Below are 25,715 nucleotides of genomic sequence, written 5' to 3'. Positions count from 1 at the left end.
ATCACAGACCTAAATCTAAGGGCAAAAAACTAGAAAACTTTTAGAGAAGAAAACATAGGAGTAAATCTCCATGACCTAGGTTAGGAAAGATTCTTTACACGTGACACCACAAGCACAAATATGAAAGCTTTGTGTGTCCTTATAGGAAGAGGAGATTAGAACACACAAAGAAACACTGAGAATGTAATGGCCCAGAGGAAAGGCCATGTTAGGACACAGAGAGAAGGTAGCCATCTGCAAGCCAAGGAGAGGCCAGAGAAGAAAACAAACCTGCTGGGACCTTGATCTTGGACTTCCAGCCCCCAGAATTGTGAGAAAACAAATTTCTGTTGTTTAGGCCATCCAGTCTGTAGTATTTTGTTATGGAAGCCCCAGCAAACTAATACACTGTGTGTTATTTTTTCACTTTCTTGATAGTGTTCTTTCTTTGAAGCACAAACGTTTTTAATTTTGATGAAGTCCAATATATTTTGCTTTCATGTTTGTAAAGTATAGGAGCATTCCATTTACAGTCTACTATCTTTCCCAAGTGAGAAGAGTAAAGCCCCAAAATGCATTTTTCACCTAGATAACAAATGGGCTATGAAGAATTATGAAGTATTTCTTCATAGTGAAGGGGAAAGTCTAAGTTTTACATTTATAAAATGCCCCAAAGTAGACTGAACAAATGCAAAGACAAATCTTCAAATACTAACTCACCAATGCTAAGCTGATTCTCGTTAGTGTTAGAAGAAAATAAAAACAATACTTAATTTACTCTTTCATGAAGTTTTTAATAAGCTATCTTTTTCTTACATGTACACTAGTAATCTTAAAAAGACAAATATTTACTACCAAAAGTTAAATACTGTACAATTTATGAAAAATATAATTTTAAGAATTTGTAAAAGTAATAAAGGGAAGTACCTACTTCAAATGGATTAAATAAGAAAATTCTACTTTTTAAGAAATTTAACCATAAAATGGGAAATTTCTAATTTGTCTAAGTGAACACCAAAAACTTTTACTGAAGCCAGAGAACTATTTTAGTTCAAGCCTTCATCCACACAGCTTTAAATAAACCTTAGAAAATATTTTCCAATACATATAGGCTGTTAAAAAGAGTGCACGACTGGGAGAAAAAAGGACTATGCTAGAATGTGAACTCCTGAAGAACAGAGTTACGTTTGATTCCTCTTTATATCCCTGGGTTCCTAGCATGCCTGGTTCAAAGTAAAATGCTTAAGCAACGTTTGTTGCTTCGAAGTGAACTAGGGCAAATGCACATTGCTACCTTTGGTCCAGTTTTCACTCCATGTTAAGCACTACATTTGAAGTACCTGAGCTGCTCCTGGTTTTTGGCCTTTGACCTTTAATTGCGTAAGGTAAGCCAATATGCATATACTTTCTAATCAACCTTCTGACAGGATCCTCAGAACCGAATCATTACTGGGCTGTGAATCTTCTCTTATGTGCTCTGAATCTTATTTTTTTGATAACAGTTAACATCAGTGTGCAAAAGTAATGCATTTTCAATGCAAGGTAAGTATGTTCGTATGAATAAGAATGGAATAAAGGCTTTGCTTTTCCATGTTTTAAATAACAGATACATAGCATCTTAAATTATGACATAATTAATTTTTAGACACTGAACATAATACACTGTATTACAATGCAATGTGGTAAGCTTCCATTTTAGGAACAAAAATAAATTTCACATGAAAAGATTTATTTTAATTCACATAAAATATATTTAGAATGAATCTAAATTTTTAGCATCAAAGTATTTAGAAACAAACACAGACAAGTTTTAAGATGTATTAAGTCTCTATTCTGTCCAAAAAGCATATACGAAAAGCCCTCTTACAATTATTGATCATCACCTCGTTGCCTTAAATTTCTAGATTTTCCATTTTCAATTCTTCTCTTTTTGAAGACTGGAGCCACTCCCTCTGCCATAACTCCAAGAGAAGTGACTGTTTTTTCTTTAAATACCACTTTGGGTTCCCCACTATCAGCTTCCGAAGTTGATACATACTCATTTTCAGTACTTGGAAGTTCCAAATCTACCTCCTCACTGGAACAGAAAGCAAAAATAAAACCATTAGTTGACAGAGTACGATAAACATTTTCATATAGCCTGCCCCAAGACCACCTTTCTAATGATAATAATGAGAAGTTAGAAGTTGCTCATTTTGGAGCAGGAAACTATTTAAAAATACTAATTTTACAATATTAAGATGCTGAGCACTTATTAGGTAGACATGCCAGGAAGAGTCTCATCTATTTATTCCTGTTGCACAAAGGATGCATCATCTAAGAAAATGCTTATGCTTATATATGATAAGCAGTACCAGTAAATGGATATGGAAACTGATTTTGCCATGGACTGATGAGGACTCTGGAGGCTTACATAACACAAGATAGAAAAACATGGAATTAGGCCAGGCGTGGTGGCTCACACCTATATTCCCAGCACTTTGGGCGGCTGAAGTGGGAGGGACTGCTTGAGGCCAGGAGTTTGAGACTAGCCTGGGCAACATGTGAGACCCCCATCTCCACAAAAAAATAAAAAAATTAGCTGGGTGTGGTGGTGCACACCTATAGTCCCAGCTACTTGGGAGGCTGAGGTGGGAGGATGGCTTAAGCCCAGGAGTTCGAGGTTACACTGAGCTGTGATGGTGCCACTGCACTCCAGCTAGGGTGACAGTAGCAACAATGAATCCTGTAGAAACGCACTTTGCTCAGTAATACTTGAGTTGTTGCAGTATTTGCTTATCTATTTGGTTGTTACAGAAAAATTATTAACTGAAATTGATGGTTGTTACCATAATAGTATATTGCCTGTATTTCTACTCTAATAATGGGGTTTATGTGCTAGGTTTTAATATCCTTAAGCCTGGGCCAGTGCACAAGTCTCTTTAAAATAAACACAATTCACCTGTCCAAAACTGGTCAGTTTTTCGAGATTGTTAATTGCCCCTAAAGTGGTTTTTGTGAATATGACACAAATGGTAAGAATTTGAATTGGTTCCTCTTATTATGGTTTTGAAATTATGTCTACTTAATTTATCAACTCATGTTCATGCCCCGATTTTATACACCTGTATCTATCTATCAATAAACACTGTGATACTTGGGGGGAGAAAGAAAGGAATTCTGCAGAAATATGAGAATCAAGTGGATATGAAGAGAAAAGCAGAGTTGGGAGACAGAGAATCTGACTTGTTTTGAAAATAGATGCCTTCTAGAACTTTTAATTGTGCTAAAAATATACACTTAATGCATTTTTATTTGCTTTTCCTACTTCCATATTTTCTCTTAGATTGCCAACAATGGTGCTTTCTGAGAATGCCATTTCAGTTGATGAGGTATTAATTCTTGGCTTTTTATTCTTATTTTACAGGAGACAAAACTGAGGCTTAGAGAGAAGATCAATAACTTGGTGAAACCAAACTGTTATGTAAGTGATGAAACTTAAAACCCAGGCCTGTCTGACCTCAAACCTACACTCTTTCCCTACACCAATCTGCTTCCAGCCAAAACTAAGAAATGCCATTAGCCAAGCAGAGAAAGACTTGAATAATGAAGAGCAGGAGGCTCTGGTCATTGGACAAATGGATCTGTGTCTAAGAAATTTCTTTTTTTTTTTCTTTTTTTTTTTTTTTATCCCACCGCCTCCTCTAAGAAATTTCTATGTGAGAATCATTTACTTCACTGAATCTCAGAGATCTGTCTTATATTTTGATACAGTGATCAAACCACAGTATTACTTCTTAAGTGAGAATATAGGAGTATTAAAAAATAAAGGTGGTTTCATTTCTGAAATCATGGTTCTAGGTAAGCTTCTTAGTGAAGGTTAACAAAAGTGACAGTAGAGTAGGATATGCCCTTGTGAAGGAAAAAAAATTTGTATTTGAAGTTAAAAAAGGCAAGAGCCTAGAAGCAAAGCATCCCAAATCCGGAATGCTCCAAAATCTGAAACTGTTTGAGTGCTGATGTGATGCTCACTGGAACATTTTAGATTTCTAGATTTGGGATACTCAACTAGTAAGTATATATAATGCAAATAACCCCAAATCCAAAACCACTTCTGGTCCCACGCATTTTGGATAAGGAAAACTCAACCTGTACAGACAATATGCCTTCTTTTCAAATAACTTTAGAACTGTTACAAAAAATAATGATGTAAGCACTTCCACAAAACCATAATCATTTCCAAATTCCAAATTCTAAAACTGTAAAGGTTATATCTGAACACAGTGTAATAAAAGTGAAAAACAAACAAACAACTCCTACCCACCTAGAGATTTAAAAATAGACACTCTTCTGAAAACCCACCAAGTCAGGAAGTAAGCAAAAACACAATATTAGACTATTTCAAAACCAATGAAATCAAGAAATGTTCATTCAGTTTACGGGCTATATGGGCAGAACTATATTTATAGATAAATTAGTAGCTTTATTTACTTTCACTAGGAAAAACAAGAAGATTCAATTAAAAAAAATTTTACCTAAAATTAAGTTAACTGAGAAAAAATATAGGCATAGGCTTCCTATTTCCCCTTTAAAAAGTGAGAAAGCAATTAATATGCAAGCTCAACATGGAATCCCCAAACTATTCTCATAACAACCAAGTTTACAGATACAATTTACTTATGTATAATCATTATTGATTACATCTGATAATCAGACTACAACTCTTGCCAAGCTAACATGTCCTCATTCCCAGAGAGGGAACTGTCTGATCTCAAACCTACATTCTTTCCCCTATACCAATCTGCTTCCAGCCAAAACTAAGAAATGAAGAGGTTCACTACTGGTCTCACATTTGAAGATGTGATTAACGTGAACCAATCAGTAAGTTTTGTCAAGCCTAACAAAATTGATTCCTGGACAGATTCATTATTTTCCCCCTTACTGCTTTGTGAGAAGAAAGTAAAACAAATAAAACTCAGCAAAACAGCAAAAAACCACCCTACAAGTCCTGCCCAGAATTTTCCTATTTTCTCTGTAAAGGAACAAGTTGGTAAACCTAAGTATGTCTGTGTAAGAAATAAACACATGGGAAATGGGTTAAAAGAAAAAAGACAAGAACAGATACCTCCCTCAACTCCTGTCAATATTCTAAGTATTCATTTAAAGAAAATTAGAACAAAAACAGAGAAAAATTAAGAAAAGCTAGAGGAGAAAAATTACAAAAATAAAAGTAGATACGAAGAAACAGAAAATCAATTAATAAATGTAAATATAATAAAACAGACAAATTCAATAGCTGGTTCACTGAGGAAAAAACAAAAAATTCTTTGGTAAATTTATTAAAAAAAAAAAGAGAAAAAAAAAACCTCCTAAAATTTAAAAGGAAGATATAACAACTTATGGATAATTTAAACATACAGAAAGCTTAATTATCATAATAGGTATACTGAATGTCTACTATGTGACAGACACTGCACTAAGCACTTGGGAGTAGAAATGTTTCCTTTTAATTTTATTTTGTCTCTTCTAATGTCTCATTCCCTTTTTCCTAGCACTAGAACTCCTTTTTATTGTTATTTTTTTTCCCTTTTGGGAACCACCCCTTTTTAATCCATAAGTTTTGAATTCAGTTCATGTCCATTCAGAATTCTAGTGGTTAGCTCAGGAATGGGATCTGGGTATGTGATAAAACCTAAGACCAATTTGGGAATTGCCAGCAAAGAAGCACCCTCTTTTGGCTGGGATCTCCAAATTAAGTATGAGATAAGCCTAAAGCTTTGCCATCAGGTGGGGAAAACCTGCCTGAGAGGGGGTCAACTCAGAGGAAGGCAAAGCAGAAAGTCAGAGACACAGTGCCCTGAAGATTTTATTCAAACCCCTAGATCCAGCCATGCTTGAAGCCACTGCACCCCTAGACATAAGAGAATTTCTGTCATATGCAAATGCTCTACCACTGAGCTATATTCCTGATTTCCGTCATTTGCAAATGAAAGGGCACTGGAGTGGATTATATATACTTCTCACAACAAAACCAGTAAACCAAGAATAGTAATCTCCTATCAACTTCGGTTCTTGGCAACTGCAATTTAGAGGCAACATGATTTTTATGTGTGTGTTAAGACTTAAAATTTATTTAATATATGCTATTCAGTTCAATTATCTTTAACAAAAGTACATGATATTAATAAATTTTCTTCTCTGTCACACAGACGATGCACAAAGGTCTATGGAAACAGTACTGAGAGATCTTTTTATGTTCCACCCTATACATTCATGGATAAAAATGCAGGCTTGGAAATGTCTGTAGAGGCACTGTAATAATTCGTAAAAATTTAAGAATAGTTAGAAAATTTGCTAGGATTGCAAAAATAAAAGAGGATATAAGGACAAAGATAAGATTTAAAGCCAATGACAGTTCAAAAACTTAAAGGAAAAAAAGGCCATTCTGCATAATGTAAAACTTGAACAATTTACCTTAGTAGATCATAATGCTGTAACATTTCCTCAAAAACTGATGAAGGGATGTACATAAATATATGGAAAACAATTTTCAACCTCATCAATCAAAAGAAAATTAAAATGAGGTACTTTCTGCCAAACTAGAAAATACTTAAAAGCTCAATAATAATTAATTCCAGGAAGATCCAATGGGACAGGAACTTTCAGAAACAGCTGATGGAGTATGAATGGTATGCTCTTTCTAGAAAGCAATTGGACACTGTGTATCAAGATTTCAGAATACTCATAAGTTTTTTCTTTTACTCACTATACTAATGAGGAATAATGTTCATAACTTTTAAATAAGTATTCCATCTCTAGAAATAGAAATGTGTACAAAGATAAATATCCATACAATAATCAGAGTTCATTATAAAATCAGAAAATGGGCCAGGTACGGTGGCTCAGCTCAGGCCTGTAAATCACAGCACTCTGGGAGGCTGAGGTAGGAGAATCGCTTGAGGCTTCAGTGAGCTCTGATTGTGCCACTTTACTCTGGCCTGGGCGACGGGGTGAGATATCTCTCAAAAAAAAAGAAAACAAAAAAAAAAAAAACCCCAAACCAAGACCAACCAACCAAATAAACAAAAACAGAAAATGTAGAAATAACCTGAATATCTCACAAAAATGGAATAACCAGTAGACTAAAATCAAGCTACATTTGAAAGATGAAATATATAAAAACAATGTTTATAAAATTTTAGTGTAATAGAAAAGTATTAATGTAAATTAAATTGATGAAAAAGATAAAAACTGGCAAAAATACTTCAAAAACGTTAGCATTATCTCTGGGTAACTGAGTTACTCTTACACTTTTCTTCACTTTCAAAAATTTTCTATAAGTATGTATTACTTATTTTTAGGAAGGGAAAAACTTTTTAATGCATTAACTGCCATGTGAGTTGTATTTAACTCATACCAGTTTTACGCCTGGGGCCCCATGAAATGTATGTAACTCACATGTCTCTTCACCTTGGGAGCCTCGAGAAATATTTTTCAAATTGCATATAACTCACGAAGAGAAAACAGTAACAAATAACAAATTTTTCATTAAATTGGAAAGGATTGTTTTGTTTTCAAAGTTTTTATTCTATTTTCATAATAAAACACTGTGGCCTCAAGGAAAAAAATTTTTTTTTTCCTAGTGTGCCAATGTGTTAAGAAACTAGGTTAATTCACTTATAATAAAGTTGGACATAATCCATCACATATTAAACTGGTTAACTAGGTTAAAATTTAGTAAGAATGGCTTCAAAAGGACAAAATACTCTTGATAAATTTAAGAAATCTCAACTTTGAAGTATAGATGTTGGCACAGTAGGACTATCTCCCTACTGTAAATCATTTAAGAGATCACTCAAAGGCTGAAGTAATGGAGCAGTCTATTATTTCTGTTAACTTCAATATATATAAATATATTCATCATGGTACCCGGTACTGTGTAGCATTAAATATGTATTTCCTAATATTTCATTAAGTAATATAAATACAACCTGAACATTTCATAATAACATTTTCATAGCAGTCCTAAGTTATAGTATGTTATGTCATACCTAGGGAATCAATTCTAATTAGATGAGTATATAGAACTGCCCAAAACTTCCATTATTCTATCTTGTGAAAGAAATATGATCTTGTCATCATAGTTTTAATAATAATTTCACTATAAACATATAAACAGAGCAGTTATCTTACCATTTGAAAGCATGTTTTGAAGAACTGCTTTACTCATGTAGATAAAGTTTTTTGCTCACCTGAAGATTCCTTTAAGCATTCAAAAACACTGAAGTGTGAAACTGAAAGTAATATCTTCCTTTCATGGTATAAATGTTCCTAAGAAAATAACTGATTTGAACAAATAAGCTAATATTAATAATATAAATCAGGTAACATCCTTACCATGATTTTAACTGATAAAACTGTTTTTCTGAACACTGGCTTAAAAACTTTGAAGTGTTGTAGGCCACTTTTAAGACAGTAACAAAGCAAGAGCTTTTTTCTTACTTTTAGATATCCTATATCTAAAGCATTTATGAAACATTTACTGAATACACAGGTATTTGTTTCTCTAATAATGGTGGTGAGTATGAGAATGGGCATGTATACATAGTGTGAGTTAGTGTGTGAATGTGGTAAATAGAAATGTCAAGTTTTGAGCCACGTATGGTGGCTCCAACCTGTAATCCCAGCGACCCGTGAGGCTGAGGCAGGAGGATCGCTTGAAGCCAGGAGTTTAAGATCAGCCTGGGCAACACAGTGAGACCCCATTTCTAAAAATAAAAATATTAAAAATTAGCTGGGAATGGTGGGATGTGCCTGTAATCCCAGCTACTTGGGAGGCTGAGGCAAGAGGATCCCTTGAGTCCAGGAGTTCAAGGTTACAGTGAGCTATGACTAAGCCAGAGTATTCCAGCCTGGATGCTGGGTGACAGGGTGAGACTCTGTCTCTTAAAAAAAAAAAAAAAAAAAGAAAAGGAAAAAAAGTCATATTTTGGTAGGAATTAAAATGATCATTAGCTTACTTTTTAAAGTAACCATTAGTTTACATTTTAAAGTATTTAAAAACATATTTAATTTGAAAAAATAAAAACCTCTCTAGAAATAAAAGAAACGAGCCACACTTTTAATAAGCACAGCATCCTTGATATTAGTTACTGCGATTTATGGAAGTACTGGGATGTAAAATACTTGGAATAACAATGGAGATAAAGTTCCAGGCACTTACTGAGACTCAACCTCTTGTTTAATTTCTTGCCATTCTCCATAGGGGTTTGTTTTTTTAAGGGTTTTGGATTTTTCTTCATTTGAACCCAACGAATTCTGTTTTGGAATACTTTTCTCTTTCTGTATTTCTGGGTCAGTTCCTTCATCACTATTTTTTTTTTCCTGAAATGTAAAAGTCAAGGAATAACACACTTCAAGCAAAACTACCACAACAAAAACAAAATTTCTTTAAGGCTTTTAAAAGTCTTGTTAGAGATTTATGAACAATACATTAACTCACTTAAGAATTTAAATTTGCATATAACACAGTAAATGTACATAGAACAACTTTAATGCTTAAGTTTCTCATTATGCCTAAAATGTTGACATACCATGACCAAGATTCCCCAAAGCGCCTTATTTTTTAAAATAACATGATCCTATTAATGTCATGAATTCTACAATTAAGGACATTTAAACAGACCTCTTTTCTGCTTTCTTACTTTATTTAACTATCCAACAGTGACGCCCTTTATATTGAGCCCCTTTTCCATTTGATGCCGTATCATCAGACCCTTCTACATTTATTATCTATTTAAAGAACTCTTTCAACCTGTTAGTCTTAACTGCAATCTATCTTCACCTGAGGATACTGCCAGAGCCTCACCGGCCTATAAAACTAGTAACTTTGTACAAATTAGAAAGATGCCCCCTCTGGGTAGAAGCAGCCTTCACAGGAGTCCCTGGATGAGGCTGGTGTTTTATGGTACCCCTTCATCTGGGATAACAAATCCCTGTGACCCAGCTTTACAAGTGGACCATGGGCTGGATTTTAGCCTCTCTGCAAACTGCACAATCACAGGTGGGTGGCAGGCCTGGGACAGTTTCATTCACAATTCTTTGAATGGACGTTAACTCATTCCCTCATGAGGCTGGCATCTTAGGACTAGAAGGCAACATCCACTCTCTCTTATCAATCTTGACTGCTTCTAGGCTACTTTTTTTTTTTTAAAGACAGGATCCTGCCATATCACCCAGGCTGGAGTGCAATGGCAAGATCATATAGCTCATTGCAACCTCAGACTCCTGTGCTCAATCTTCCTGCCTCAGCCTCCTAAAGTGCTGGTATTACAGGCATGAGCCACCAAGTCCAGCCCAGACTATGATTTAATAAAACATTTTTACTGAGGTAAAATAGGTCACAATACTTTATACTTCAATCTTCATTACATGAAGATCTCCTCTCCTGAGGCTCATACCACTTTCTATACTGTTCTCTGTCATTCTTTCCATGAGCTAATAACCTCTGCCTACTACTCCATGTTCACTGATGACTGGCAACTCTGGCACCATTTTCTCTCTGCTTCCATTGTCATCTTAGGAAGTCAAAAATTCCTCTGGCCTCAGCTTTGTGAGCCTCAAAACCAATGACTTTGGCCTTCACCTTGTTTCCCCAACCTAATATTTTATCTCTTTCCTCATATATAGCCTCTGATTCATAGGTAGTATTCAAATATTCACTCCATACACCTATGTTCCTTTTAATTTGAACTAGTTCACCACTCTGAAATGCCCCACCTGTGAAATCTCAGAAGCCAAAGCCCACCTTCTGACCACAGTAGCTCTTCGTTCCTTTGGCTTTATGGTTCCCTTACTTCTACTATACCTCCCATCCAACCTCATTATTATCCCTAATACCTTAACTTCTCTTTGTGTTCTGAGTTTGTTGGTCTCCTCTAAAGTTTACATCCTTTTTTATAGTGCCCCAAGCCCACAGTAAATCACTGTAAACATTCCTTTGCTATCACTCTAAATATTTCTGCCCCTAAGTGTATCTAATGCATAGGACCTAAAAACTTCCTTAAATCTATCCAATCATTTGTCTGTTTGCTCTTAAACTTGGTTTGTCAAGTTGTTACCAAAAATCAATCACAAAACTATACAAACTGATGAGACATCAAAGTATAGAATATCCAATTTCAGCAGAGACTTTAACACTGCTTAGTAATATGTTTCCACTTATTTCTTTTCCTAGCTCCTTAATGGTTATTCAAAACAAATATTCTGCTACACAGGGCTGATTAAATAATGGTATACTCATACCATGGAATACTACGTAGCCATTTTGGTAGATAAAATTATTAATCTTTGTGATAAATTAAAAACTAACAGTAAAACCTTATTATAGTATGATTTCATATTTTGTTTAAAAGGGTCTTTAAATAGAAAAAAAAAATTATAGACCAATAAATACCAAGTGATTTTATGAGACATGAGTGGCAGGATTACAGGCAGTTTGTCCTTGTTCACCTGTATTTTGTAACAGTTTGTTATTTTTGTAATGGACATTTAGTTTTGATAAGAGAAATTAATAATTTCAAACCTAGGTTGGATACTGGGTTACCCAAATTTGGCTATACAACATTGTGAGAAGGCAACTACAACAAGGGCTGTGCTGCTGCTTCTCTGCAAACTGGATATATCCCTCACTTTAAGTACCATCAACATTTACGGAGTTGGTAAAGAAATTCCAGGCAATGGTAAGATCCCAGGTGTGGCCTGGGTATGCCCAGTATATCTTGACTTTCCTATGCCTCTTAGGCCAGCAATCTCAACCATTGATCTCAGTCATTGATTGAGGGTCTTCGGTGCTTTGGCACCTGGACTGGGTGTTCCTGTTGAAGGTCACAAAAGCAAGATGACTAGCAATACTTGAAAAAATGCCTGTTTTTGCTTTCTTGCCATGGCTAGGCACTCAGAACCACCTGTCAATCCTCTTACTTGGTTAATTTCCTTTCCCATCTCAGCTCAGTGACTACTTCAATCTGTTAATGTCAAGCTCCCCAAAGCTCCTTACTCTCTGCAAGCAATCTTGATTTCTTTTCCTTTTTTTTTTTTTTTCTTTCAGAAAAAGGTCTTGCTCTGTTACCCAGGCTAGAGTGCACTGGCATAGTGGCATGATCATAGCTCTCTGCAGCCTCAAACTCCTGGGCGCAAGTGATCCTCCTGCCTCTCAGTATTCCAAGTAGGTAGGACTATAGTCACATGCCCCCACACACAGCTAATTTAATTTTTTGTAAAGACAGGGTCTTGCTGTGTGGAGCAGGCTGGTTCACTTCTTTATGAATGAAAATTAAGACGAAAAGTCATGACTCTTTGAATTTCCTCACTGATACCAACTCATTTACATAGCCATACCTTCTAACAGAAAATGAGTTTATTTCTTGCTCAATACTAATCTATCCATATGTTCTTGTTGGTATCCGGTATGCCCTTTCTACCTCCTTTGAAGTACCTCTCAAAGAAACCACCACCAGCACTCATCTCTCATGATTAAGAGCCAGTATCTAGCCATCTTCATATCACCTATTTTCTACTTTTCATTTCATATCCAAACCACATATACACTGCAAACCACTTTTCAATCAGAGCCACCAAAAACTCTGGTGAAACTTCTATAATGGTATCAAGGACTTCATAAACTTCCAAATTCAATGGACCTATTCCTTTTTTTAGACCTAATTAATCCTTGATGCTCTCTATTCATTTGGCTTCTGGGATACTCAATTCTTCTGCTTCTCTGCATATCTTTCTAATCACTCTTCCTCCTTCTACCTTGTGGGGTCCTCTTTCTCTGCCTGGCACTTAAATGTTTAATGTACTCTATGGTTCCTCAAGGTCATTTTCTGAGGTTATACCACTTATTCTGAGATTTAAAGCAGTACCAGTATGATGATGATACTCATATTAGTACTTCTAGCTTAGATATGGACACTGGCCTGTTCAGACAGCTCTTTGAATGTTATAGAGGCACCTCAAACTTAGAAAATCTGAAATGAGCTTAGTGTCTTGCTCTAAGATTTCAATAAACCATTCATCTAGTTGCTAAAATATGCCTCTTGACTTTATTTCTACCTTCTTCCAGAAGACTGAAGAAGGTCTAGATCTATAGAGCTTTTTATAAATGAATAAGCTTTTGTGAAGAGTAAATAAAAAAACCTACCTTAAATTTTATTTTTGTTTTTTTTGTTTCTGCAGAGACCTCTCCTCCTTCTGCTTCCTTTTCCCCATCGGAATCACCATGTGAATCTGATGATTTGGATTCTTCTAGGTTGTCAAGTGACTTTTCATTGACTTTACTAGAAGGCAGATCACCAGTGTGTGGAATGAAATCATCAGGTTTCTCCCATCTAGATTCTGTTCAACACATTTTAATAGTCAATGTTATTTAGTTACCAATTCTATTTATATGTAATTTCAACATAACACTTCCCATCACTTACAATTATAAATGACAACATTGCATCTATTTCACATTACTTGATCAAGAAGATAATAAGAGTTCCCAACCATCTTGCTCTTATATCTTTCAGAAACTGATTTCAAACAACCTGGATATACTAGATGTATAAACTGTACCTCTAATGGAATGAGAGACCTAAGAACTGGGTGATACTTCCAAAGAATCTCACAATTAAACTGACAATTTCAGGAAACATATTGATAATGAGCATACATGAGATTTCCTGGAATTGATACTTACCACTAAGATTTCACAAAGTGAAATCATATAATGAATATAAGTTGTTATGGGTGGGTGTGTTTCAATTGATTGAACTACTGCCATCCAGTGGTCCACCAGGCTTTTAGTAAAATGACAACATTTCTAATTACCTTGTAGTTATTCTCTATTTTTAGTTTAATAGAAGGGAGAAAGACTATGCAATTTATTGTTCAACTGGGACAGTTTTAAGAGTGAAGGAGTCTGTTATTAATTACTATACTGGTCCAGGCATAAACCAAAATCATTCAGGGCAAATCAATATGTATAGTCCCTTAATTAACAAAGGGTACTTGTTAGGGTTAATGTAAAACATTGCATTTCCTTACCTACATTGCATAGAATTAACAAAAGAACTTTCAAGAAATAAATTATTAAGCACCTACTATATGCCTGGCACTGTTTTAGGAACTTTATAGACACATGACACTCGTGACCTCACAAAACACATACGACTGCTCTATTTCTCTGAAGAGTGAGTGACTTGTCCACAAGCACATCACTGGGAAGGGAAGAAGCTGTGCACTGAGCTCACATGTGTCTAACTCTAAAACTATATTATATCACTATAATATAACTATAAAGATTGAGAACTTCAATTGTCTTGGGATAGAAACATTGCTATAATTGGGTAGGCTAGGTATCTATTGAGAGTAGTAATTAAAAAAAAAAAAGTCTCTCCCAAAGTTACACCAATATTATAGCTACTCTGGTAAATTTAACTGCAGTAGAAACAAAGTACAATAACTTAAAGACCAGTTTTATGAAATTAAATTGGGTAAAATATTAATTTGAAAATTTTAGATAATCATACAGTAATCATGCATGCTTTATAAATATTTATACAACTGAAACATTAAATTAGTAAAAGTTATCAACAATTTCAGCCTCTGCTGAAATAGCTTCAGTTTTGTCTTTTTTTAAAAAAGGAAAAGGGCTGGGTGTGGTTGCTCATGCCGGTAATCCCAGCACTTTGGTAGGCTGAGGGCAGGACTATTTGAGGCCAGGGGTTCAAGACCAGCCTGGGCAAAATATTAGCTGGGCATGGTGGCACATGCTTGTAATCTTAGCTACTTGGGAGGCTCAGACAGGAAGGTGGCTTGGGCCCAGGAGTTTGAGGCTGCAGTGAACTATGACCACAGTGAACCATGACCACTCCAGCCTAAGCAACAGAGTGAGACGCTATCTCCTAAAATAAAATAAAATAAATAAAATAAAAGGAAAAGACAAGTTGAACTTGATCTCTTGACCTTTGAAGATAATGATTATAGTTCTAAAATAATTATGATAAAAACCAGTAATGTTAGAGAAAGCTAAAATGATGCTAAGTTTGTGAATGCAGTATCAATTAATAACATTAGTGCACAGCAAAATATATTATAAAAATCTTTTTGCTCTTTCCTGTATTAATGTTTTTAAATTACAAAATAATACATGCTTGCTATAGAAACATGTTTGTCATATATTAAAATTCCCAAGTTAAAATGATTCATCAGTAGGCTAATAAGCAAGTACAATTTTAGATAATCAAAGGTAATACTTACCGCCTGTTTCTGTATTATAATAGTAGGTATAACCATCTTCGCTTAAACCTTCTACCCAAATGGTCTTCACTGCTGTCTAAGGGAGGAAAAAACCCAGCATAACTGAAGATAATAATGATAGTTATATATTGAATAACTAAGGCAGAGTCAGCCACCCTTTCCTTTCCTCTTAACACCTGGGAGTTAGGAGCAGTAGGTACTGATCATGGCCAGAAGCTTGGTTTCTGCTAATCACGAGCCAACTTTCAAGGAGGGAATGCCTCCTCTGAAAGCCAGGAACAATTCTTTCCAAATTGCCAGGGACATATGAATGGTAACTAAGTGCAATCTAGTATTTGCCCTGCATGGCGTATTTGGATACATATCACTATTTCACCTCCACCCAGCCTTCTAACAAAAGAATTACAGGGAAAAAAACAACAAAGTTTGGAGGGAGGGAAGGGTGGGTCACTGTAAGCAAATCTGCTGAACAGAAATCTACAGAAAACCCCCAGAAGCCAGTCACTTTAAAGAATAAAGCAAAAACACTATATTACCATGCTTCAGTTACCTTTTTTAAGTTTCCTTCAAATCCTTCGGGTTTCTCCCACTGAGATGCTTAAAGCAAAATATATTGCAGTTATAAAATCTTTTTGCTTTAAAAAAAACTTTCAAAAACATTTAATTTGGCAAAAATTTACAAGATAGTCATTGTGGACAAAACACCATAGGTGTGCAATTTAAAACATAATTGAAAAATAAAAAAGCAACAACATACATTGTAGTAGTATTGTGCAGAAAATATATGTGAGCGCTATGTAACCAAGAAGAAAGGACAGAATGAAGGATGAGAAGTTACTGGAACTTCCACAGGAATTAATAGAGCCAGGAAGGGCTTCTCTTAAAGACTTCATAGAATTCAGGCTTGATAAGTTTCAAAGGAAGGAGATGGCCTTTTGACATGCTGGGGCACAGGAGAGTGAGCGATGGATTCAATGACTCAGAAGAGGAACAAGATGAAGTATGCAGAAATTAAAGACAAGTATTACTGAGAGCAAGAGCGTTTAAAGTAGATTGGTGAACAATGAAAGCAATAAGCATTAGAAGGGAAAAAAGAAATAGTTTCTAAGTAAATCTGAAAGATATCTAATTACCAGTACATAATTAATTCATGGTATCCCCATTGCTGAACTATAATATGCATGTCACTTAAGGCTCAGTGCAAATAAACTCTAAGAGATTAATATTTCTCTGTAGTCCAAAGCTGATTATGATTCTGAAGATAATCATAATTACAATATTGTTAGCCCAAGATTTCCTTCATGATTAACTCTCTGATCTTATTTCCTACCTTCCTAACCATTCTTAACTTTTTTGCTGGTTTTTCTTCTATTCATTTCTTTAATGTATGTATTACCCACCTTCTTTACTTCTTGCTCTATTCTCTTTGCTTGTGATCTCATATACTCCTAAAGGTTAACATATTATCTATTGATACATCCCCAGACTCAATTTAGCTCAACTCCAGACTATTAGTTACTGAAAATTGCCACATGAATATTTTATAGGGACCTCAAATTCAACATATCCAAATTTGAATTCATTATTGTCCCCATTAAACTTATGTTTGGTTCCTGTATTCCATAGCTCAGTAAATGGCACCATCATTCTCCGAGCTCTCCAGAATATGGTCCCAATCTGTTTTTCCAGCCTCATTCTGCCCCTACATCTTCAAAGAACCTCATGTTTTATTTCTAGAACATGACACTCTATTTCCCAAACTTTCAAATCTTTTTTTGGTTCATATAGTTCTGTCTGGAATGCTGTACCTTCTTGATAATCTACTGAAATCTTCAATCAAAATACTTATGGAATGTCTATAATGTGCTAGGCACTGTGTTAGGTGCTAGGGATACAAATTGATGAGTAAGACATCATTCTTGATGTCCTCATCTTAATGTAGAGATCAGCTCAAAAGTAATTCCTGAGATAATCTCTCAGAGCTACAGAATCACAATGGATTCCACATTATTTTGACTTTCCATATAATTTTAGTAACATTTCTATTACAGCATTTGAAATACGAAGTTCATACTTTCAGAAAGTTTTTTTATTTTTAAAAAGTTACCTTTTTTTTTTTTTTAAGACAGAGTCTTGCTCTGTAGCCCTGACTAGAGTGCAGTGTCGTCATCATAGCTCACTACAACCTCAAACTCCTGGGCTCAAGCAATCCTCCTACCTCAGCCTCCCAAGTAGCTGGGACTACAGGCACGTATCACCACGCCTGGATAATTTTTGTATTTTTTGTAGATATGGGGTCTCACTCTTGCTCAGGCTGTTCTTTAACTTCTGAGCTCAAGCCATCCTCCCGCCTTGGCCTCCCATAGTGCTAGGTGTGAGTTACTGCACCCACCCTTAATCAGAAAGTTTTATTGAGAAAATATATAGCTATAGTTTATTTGTAAGGAACCCATTATTAAAGGCTCTAAGTATGACACTGAGTGACTAGGAGAAGGGCACCTTTTTAAAGGGCACATAATTTTCTCACCTTTGTGGCAAAAATGAGAATTTAGTTTTTCATTGTTTAAAATGTTTCAATATTAAATAAAAATCCTAACACAAAACAAATTGCTCTATTCTACTAGTGGAACTGTAGTTTATGCCTAAATAACTTACCTCCTGAGATAAGATCATAATAGTAATGGTAACCCTCAGAGGTTATGCCTTCTACCCATCTGCCTTTTGAAGGATCTTTTTTTTTCTTCTTCTTTTCTTTCTGTTCTTTCTGTTGATTGGATGTAGAGGTGGGCGGAACAGTGCTGGTTACCGGTGATACGCTCGGTTCTGAAATTTCTAGAGAAGAGATGAGAGAAGGGTGAAGTAGCCAAAGTACCTTTACTGGGAATGTAACATATTATTGTAAAATTCATTTGGAAAAATAAACATGCAAGAATATATAGGAAAATTGAAAAAAAAAAAAAAGAAAAAGAAAAAGAAAAGAAGGAGGAGGAGAATTTAGTCCTACCAGATCATTTTTTTTTTTTTTTTTGAGACAGAGTCTCACTCTGTCAACCTGGGTAGAGTGCAGTGGCATCACTGTAGCTCACTGCAACCTCAAACCTCAAGGGATCCTCCTGCCTCAGCCTCCCAAGTAGCTGGGACCACAGGCGCACGCCACAACACCTGGCTAATTTTTCTATTTTTTGTAGAGACAGGTTCTCAGTCTTGGTCAGGCTGGTCTTAAACTTCTGAGCTCAAGCAATCCTCCTGCCTTGGCCTCCCAGAGTGCTAGGATTACAGGCATGAGCCACTGTGCCCAGCCCTTACCAGATATTAAAACTCACTCTAAAACTATGGTTAAAAAAAAAAAAATCCAGGTCAGCCATGGTGGCTCACACCTGTAATCCCACCACTTTGGGAGGCTGAGGCAAGAGGATCATTTGAAGCCAGGAGTTCAAGACCAGCCAGGGCAACATAGCAAGACCCCATCTCTTAAACAAACAAAATAGCTGGGCATGGTGTTATGTGCCTGTAGTCCCAGCTAGTTGGGAGGCTGAGGTGGGAAGGTCAACCGAGCCCAGGAGTTTGAGGCTGCAGTGAGCTGTGGTCATGCCACTGTACTCCAGCCATAGCAAAAGAGCAAGATTTAGCCTCTTTCAAAAAATAAATAAATAAATAAAAATCCAGCATTGTGGAACTGATGCAGGAACAGACAAAGATATGATTGAAACAGAATCGTCCAGATACAGAGCCAACTGCAGATTTCAGTGTTTCTTATCAGAAGGAAAAGGATAGATCATTTCAAAAAAAGGTTTTGCAATATTTGGTTAATTATTTAGGGAAAAAAGTAAAGCTATTCCCCCTTCCCTGCTCCCTTCCTACTTTTATACACCAATATAAATACCAGGTCAAAGACATTTACAAAAAGAACACAAAGTAAAATGTTAAATTTGACTACACAAAAACTAAAATATTCTATATGACAAGAACAAAAAACACATACACAAGAAAGAAAACAAAAAAATATTTAGAACAAATATGCCAAAGGGTTAATATTCCTAACAAAGATTCCTTATAAAGGCAATTCAGAGAATTAATGTTTACCTTTGCTAATATTCAAAGAAATGGAAATAATTATAATTTTTTTGAAGATCGGTAAGTACCAAAAAGAATAATCAAATCCAGAGTTAGTCTGATCTATCAGGTATTCACACTGGTGTGAAAAAATGGGCAGGTTTTACAGCTCTGTGTTGTAAAGGATTGGCCAGTTATTCCCAACACCAGTTAATAAACTTATTTTATTTCTAGTGAAAGTGTAAATCAGTCCATTTCTGGAGAGAGCACGGTATTAGCTGTCAATATATAAAATATATTCACACTTTGATACTGTAAACTCATTTTTAGAAATTCAGCCCACAGAGACAAACAAATGTGAAAAGATACGTGCATAAAGATACTCACTATAGCATTCTTTATAACAGTGAAAACTCTAAGCAACCTATGTGATAACTAGGAAAAGATTAAATATACTGTACAGATGAAATAATGTTGGCTACCCTTTATTAAACACTTGTTATGGGTGGTCACTGTAATAAGCAATTTATAACATAATGTTACTTAGTTTTAGTAAAAATCTAAGAGGCAATTCTGTTTCACTCTGAAGTCTGTGCACCTAACCACCATACAAAAATGATATATATCCTTAATTATTTAAATGAAAAGATATAGTTAACATATTACTGAGGGAAAAAAAATAAAACAACCTCCAAATAGACCACAGCACAAAATATATAATTTTTAAAAATCTAAAGAAGAGGTCTGAAAAAAACCTTAATAGCAATTAGTGAGCTTTTAAAAATTCTTTTCTTTGTACTGCACTGTTGTTCTTTTAAGGGAATATACATCCTATTTAGGAAAACAAGGCTATAAATAATATTTAATAGGAAAATCCATTTAAATATATTTATATTTTTTATTTAAATAAAAATATCCATTTAAATATAAAATGCTAAACTTTATTTTCTCAAAGGGCAGCATAAATGGAATCTCTCAATCCATATAATTGGTAAAAGTTGAACTTTTAACACTCTTCTCCAATTCTCCAGGAATGCCTACATCCAGCCTTTTTCCTCTCAAAATGATCATATGGCTTTATCCTCATGGAACCAAACAACTTTCCCACCTTTTAACTATAATGTCCAGGGTAATATTTTTAAAGTCTGGTTAGAACTGTTCTTATTTAATGAAGGCAATGCTAATTAACTCAACTGGTATTCTGCTCAAAATCTTAATAGAAAGCTGTTTTTATTAGAGAATAAAGAATATCATTACATGCTGACTATCCCAACCACTATGAAAGATCAACAACTGAGATCTGTTATATGCTTGTCTTAAGGAAAATGGATTTGTCATGGAAGAAATGCTCACAGAAGTTTCCCAGTTTCAAGCCTAAATTCAGAGACAAGACAGATAACATTCTAGTTAAATTATGTCTTTTATCGGGAACTTCCTTATTCTCAAACCCTCAAAAATAACAGCTTCCAGTAGTAAAATCAGTTAATTTATCTGCAAAAGGCTAGTTCACTACATGTTCACCTATATAAATAAACAAGACTCATAGTTTTGACCACGTGGATAAAGAGAACTATAATTATAATGCAAGGCCTATTTTTTAATAAATAGTGTCTTTTAGCCAAAGAATTAGGATACCTAAAAAACTCAAAGTGTTTCTGAAATTAACCACTCACCAAGGACTAGGTAACCATGCGGGTAGTATGGTTGCTATGAATGGAGGTGTTAAAAGAGATAAAGCAATAAGGCTGGGCCGGGTGGCTCATGCCTGAAATCCTAGCACTTTGGGAGGCCGAGATAGGAGGATTGCTTGAGGCCAGGAGTTCGAGACTAGCCTGAGCAAGAGTAAGACCCTGTTCTCTACCAAAAATAGAAAAATCAGCCAGGTGTGGTGTTGCACACCTGTAGTCCCAGCTACTCAGGAGGCTGAGGCAGGAGGATCACTTGAGCCCATGAGTTTGACAGAGCGAGACCCTGTCTGGAAAAAAAATAAAAAAAGATAAAGAGCATTAAAAGCCAAAGTGCATGAGCAAAGTTCCACAGTCTAAATAGGGCTATGTACATAATAAATGCACTGAGAGTATACCCTGAATTTATAATCTCTTTATGGAAACTATCAAAGCTTACTTGATAGTTAGCATGACCTCTGATGTTACTTTTAAAACATGCTGTCTGCTTTTTTACCTGACTCTAAGCCAAGCCTTTTCAAATCCTCTTGGTATGCTTTCAGGGCAGCTGCCTCTATTGCAGCAAACTCCTTTGATGCCTTTTCTTCTTCCTTTGCCTTATCCAGGCTTTTCTGTTTAATCTACGTGAAACACATATAAAAGTGAAAGTGAGATAAAGGACTGACATCTACATAGAAAAATTGGCAAAGAAACAATCTATATTACCTCACTGATCCTTTTTGCCACATTTTCCTTATGATTCTTTCCTCTTTCATGAAATTCAACACTCTTGAAATTGAAAAAAAGAGAAAATACAAAGGAAAACTATATAAACATCATAAAATTCATAATAAAGTAATACAGTAAATATGGGAATGGGACATAAAAAAATTGAAATTAAGATGACTGGCACAAAAGATAAAATAGATTAATTTGTTTGCAAATTGGCCCTTTTTATCAAATGATGTTAGGGAACCACATTGTTATAATGCCCTCTGACTAGGTTTCTTTTGTTTCTTAAACTATGGTGACCACATTAATAGAGAAAAATACAAGGTATCTTTGATGACTCATCCAGTGAATATGATTGTAATGAGGACTCAAACAAGACAAAGCCAAAACAGGACTGGAAAAAAAAAACTTAATAAACACCTCTCTGCCGAGGGTGCAGTGGGTCACACCTGTAATCCTAGAACTCTGGGAGGCCTAGACAGGAGGACTACTGGAGCTCAGGAGATCGAGACCAGCCTGAGCAAGAGTAAGACCCCGTCTCTACAAAAAAAACAGAACAATTAGCCAGGCATGGTGGCGTGCGCCTGTAGCCCTGGCTACTTGAGAGGCTGAGGTAGGAGGATCGCTTGAGCCCAGGAGTTTTTGAGGCTGCAGTGAGCTATGATGATGCCACTGCACCCTAGCCAGGGCAAGAAAGCAAGACTCTGTCTCGGAAACAAAAAAAAGAAACACCTCTCAACATCAAAATCAGTTAAGTGTCTAGCATTTTATTGCTCTATTTGCCACATTAAATTAGAAACATAAAGAACAATGATCCATATTCCTCCAAGTGGGAGAAAAACAGATGTTTAAAAATTCCTCATAAATTGTAAACAAACACTTTTATACAATGTAGTAATGGTATAAAATGTACAACTCCTGTGGAGGACAATTTGGCAATATGTATCAAAATTCCAAATACTTTTACTCTTTCACCCACCAATCCCATTTCTGGGAATTTGTTTTATAGATATACTTGGATACGTACAAAATGATGTTATGTATAAGGTTATCCACTGCAGCACTGTTTGCAATAAAAGTCCAAGTGTCCTTATATAGGGGACTGGTTAAATAAACTATGGTATATTCCTACAGTCTTTTATAATAGAGAATACAGAAGCTCCCTATATATTCATAAGGAGAGAGTTTGAGGACATACTGTTCAATTTTTTAAAACTATGGTGCACAACAGTATATACAATTTTACCTTTGATGAATGTTGAATAAGAACCCTATATCTATATACATGCAGAAACTATGGAAGGATAGACAAGAAAACAAAAAAAAAATGATAACTTATGAGGAGTGATGATAACTGGATTAATGGGGACAGGGGTGGGCGAGTGGGCATTATTACCTAATTAAACAACCAGAAATGCTACTAAATTACAAGTGACTGGTTGTATGCAATAAGACATTCCTGGTTAGCTCTGCAAAATAAGTTCTGTCAATCAAATCTTATATGATGCATTAACTGAGCTATTCTAAATACTCCTGTGAATTCCTCTTTAAAGCATGACTTTGTAAAGCAAATAATCATCCTCTATTTTTCATATATTGGGTTTCTTAAAGTTGATTACACCACACAAAGAATATTAAAGTACCACTCAAAATTAAATTAATTTTGTTTCTAATTAAAGGTTAAATCAATGTGTATTAGCAATTCCGTAGATGAAGACAGACTACACTGGAAGGGATTACTTACTCTAGATAACTCATAAAATTTATTTTACAGCCTGGGTACCTCCAAGGAAGAGAGACTTTCAGTGATTTGTGTGGTTTTAAAAATTCATGGTATTTATTTGAAAAGATAGCCTAAGTCAAACAATATAGTCAAGAACTTCAGCAACTATCCAAAAAGACCAAAACCATGCATTAAAAAAAAACAAACCCAAAACCACAAATCCCTGTAGACTACTGTAAATAAATGTCTACCAAAGAAATCTACAGCACTGTTAAATATAGAACTACTATCCTTTGGGTATCAAACTCTCCCAAGTAAAAAGGATATGAATATATAATAGATACCCTAGTGTTAATGTAATAAGTACATAATGAAATGCAGGAGAGGGAAGAAAATCAGTGGTGGGCTTTTTGCTTTATGTCTTAAAAAACTGGATCTAGAGTAATAACATACTTAACAGAGTTGCTACTTTTGTATTTCATGACAGAGGGTATATTGATCTTTCAAATTCAAGCATCTAAAGATATAAAGCTCTACATCAAATACACTTAATTATTTCTAAAGCAAATACATACAAGAAAACCACAATAATGTTCTTTTTATGTTTTTAGGACTTTCCACTTTTACTTTTCTTTGTATATGACAGTATTAAAAACAACAGCATTATAATGAGGTGTTTCATAAGCATGAATAGGATTACCTAGTCATTGTTCATTTCCCCAAAGGCTATAGAGAAACAATTTGGCTTAAAATATAATCAAATTTAGGTTGATGAAAAGGAAGAAGGCTCATAGCTTTCTTACAGGCAATAAGACAGAAATCTTTTGATGTTTTGAAAAATCAAGAGCAATGTATATGAAATTGCTTTGTAAACTCTGAGTTTACAACAAAAAGGAATACCGCACATGAACACAATATTATTAGACTCTCTAACAGTGTAATTATCGTACAGGCCTATTGTCTGCTATCCAGCACTTGCAGTAATCACAGAATTTCTTTGGTTGTGACTTCCAGTAGTCCGCCCTGAAAAAGGGAAAAACAAGTCTAAGCTTATTTAAAATTAAAAAGTAAAATTCTACAAGCTTTACATATATTTTAAAGTTTGAAATATATGCCTCTGCTACTGAATTTTGTCTTGTTATACACAGCTCCAAGTTATATCACTTAATTGGCTGAAGCAGTCAACCGAAATTCTGTCGCTAGGAGCATAAAGAAAGTATGCACCGGATCTATCATAAAACTCCTTTAAATAAGACACCTTTTAAAAATTCCTTATATGTTACTGTCATAGGTATGAAGAAATAAGAAACATCTCGGAGAAGAATATTTATCCTTTCTGTTCCTTTCTGGATTTTTTGGAGGTTGCTGTAATGGAGGCCGGAGGAAACTCATGTTTGCCTTTAATCAAGTTATTTCCACAAAAAGAACAAAGGACAAGACTACTCCGGGGAAGACTGTGGTTCCTCCAAGACTATCAGTTAATACAAGTTGTTCTTGAATCTCAGGGCAAGAGAGAGTTTGAAAAGCCAAGTACCTCTTAGGAAACAAAACAAAACAAAAAAACCCAAAAAACCCCAAACGAAGTCGTCATTACGCTATCCGGGGCTGGCCGCTTTTAGTGGGCGGCGAAGGCAGCAGTGGCCGCAGCCCAAGCGCAAAGTTTCACAATCCCCCAGGGTTCAGGCGCTCCCGAACCGAAAAGGGCGCCTGCGACCCCCGACAGCGTAGCGAAGGGAGCGCTGAGTCGCATCATCGGCTGCAGTCGGACCCGCCACCTCCACTGGCCGCCGGCCTCTCACCTCGGAACCAGCGCTCCACGCCCCCAAAGCGCTCCGCGGGGTAGTATTTCCACCGCGCTCAGAGAACCGGCCCTGCAGGTCGGAGGCCGGTCCCGAGCGAGTTAAGAGCGCGTCCGTCACGCCCCCGGCCGAAGGGCGGGAGACGGGGGGGGAAGACTCGGGGGAGACAAGGCCTCCCAGAGAAACAACATCTCGTTGTTTAGGGCCTGAGACCCAACTCACATGACTGCGCCAGCCGCTCCGCGCGTCGTCCGGGGTTCAACTCAGACTCGCGCTCTCCAAGCGAGGCGAGTCAGGCCCGGCCCGCCGCGAGGAACACCCGTACTCCCTCCAAGGCTGGACACCTCCCTCCTTCTCCGGACCAGCGTTCCACGGTTCCCCACTACGGGTGCTCGGACGACCCAATCCGCGTTCGAAATCGCCTCCTCGTCCCCTCCCCCTACAGGGGCGGTACTCCCGGCTCCTGAGAGGTGGGGTCGG

The 25,715-nt window shown here is 36.0% G+C and overlaps 1 protein-coding gene across 1 annotated transcript; it reads right to left on the bottom strand.

The window, feature by feature from the left end:
• Positions 1-753: 753 nt before the first annotated feature.
• Positions 754-25,521, bottom strand: WBP4 (WW domain binding protein 4). The gene is made up of 10 exons (XM_069467671.1): positions 25,458-25,521; positions 24,387-24,459; positions 21,708-21,770; positions 21,499-21,622; positions 17,920-18,096; positions 15,815-15,861; positions 15,265-15,340; positions 13,163-13,356; positions 9,182-9,342; positions 754-2,056 (listed from the first exon to the last, which is right to left on the bottom strand). Coding segments are annotated over exons 1-10 (1,125 nt in total). The 5' UTR covers positions 25,460-25,521; the 3' UTR covers positions 754-1,848.
• Between the last annotated feature and the right edge of the window lie 194 nt (positions 25,522-25,715).

Source organism: Eulemur rufifrons, chromosome 4 (assembly GCF_041146395.1).
Source record: "Eulemur rufifrons isolate Redbay chromosome 4, OSU_ERuf_1, whole genome shotgun sequence".
NCBI lineage: Eukaryota > Metazoa > Chordata > Mammalia > Primates > Lemuridae > Eulemur > Eulemur rufifrons.
Note: the sequence above shows the minus strand (reverse complement) of the source record. Positions and strands in the feature narration are given on the sequence as shown.

Bases quoted from the DNA above. Each gene is read 5' to 3' on its own strand.
- WBP4 (XM_069467671.1), bottom strand. The intron at 15,341-15,814 runs GTAACTGAAGCA...TTCCTCCCTTAG, and splicing joins TTGAAGGAAACTTAAAAAAG to ACAGCAGTGAAGACCATTTG. The intron at 2,057-9,181 runs GTAAGTGCCTGG...TTTCTGTTCCAG, and splicing joins AAACAAGAGGTTGAGTCTCA to TGAGGAGGTAGATTTGGAAC.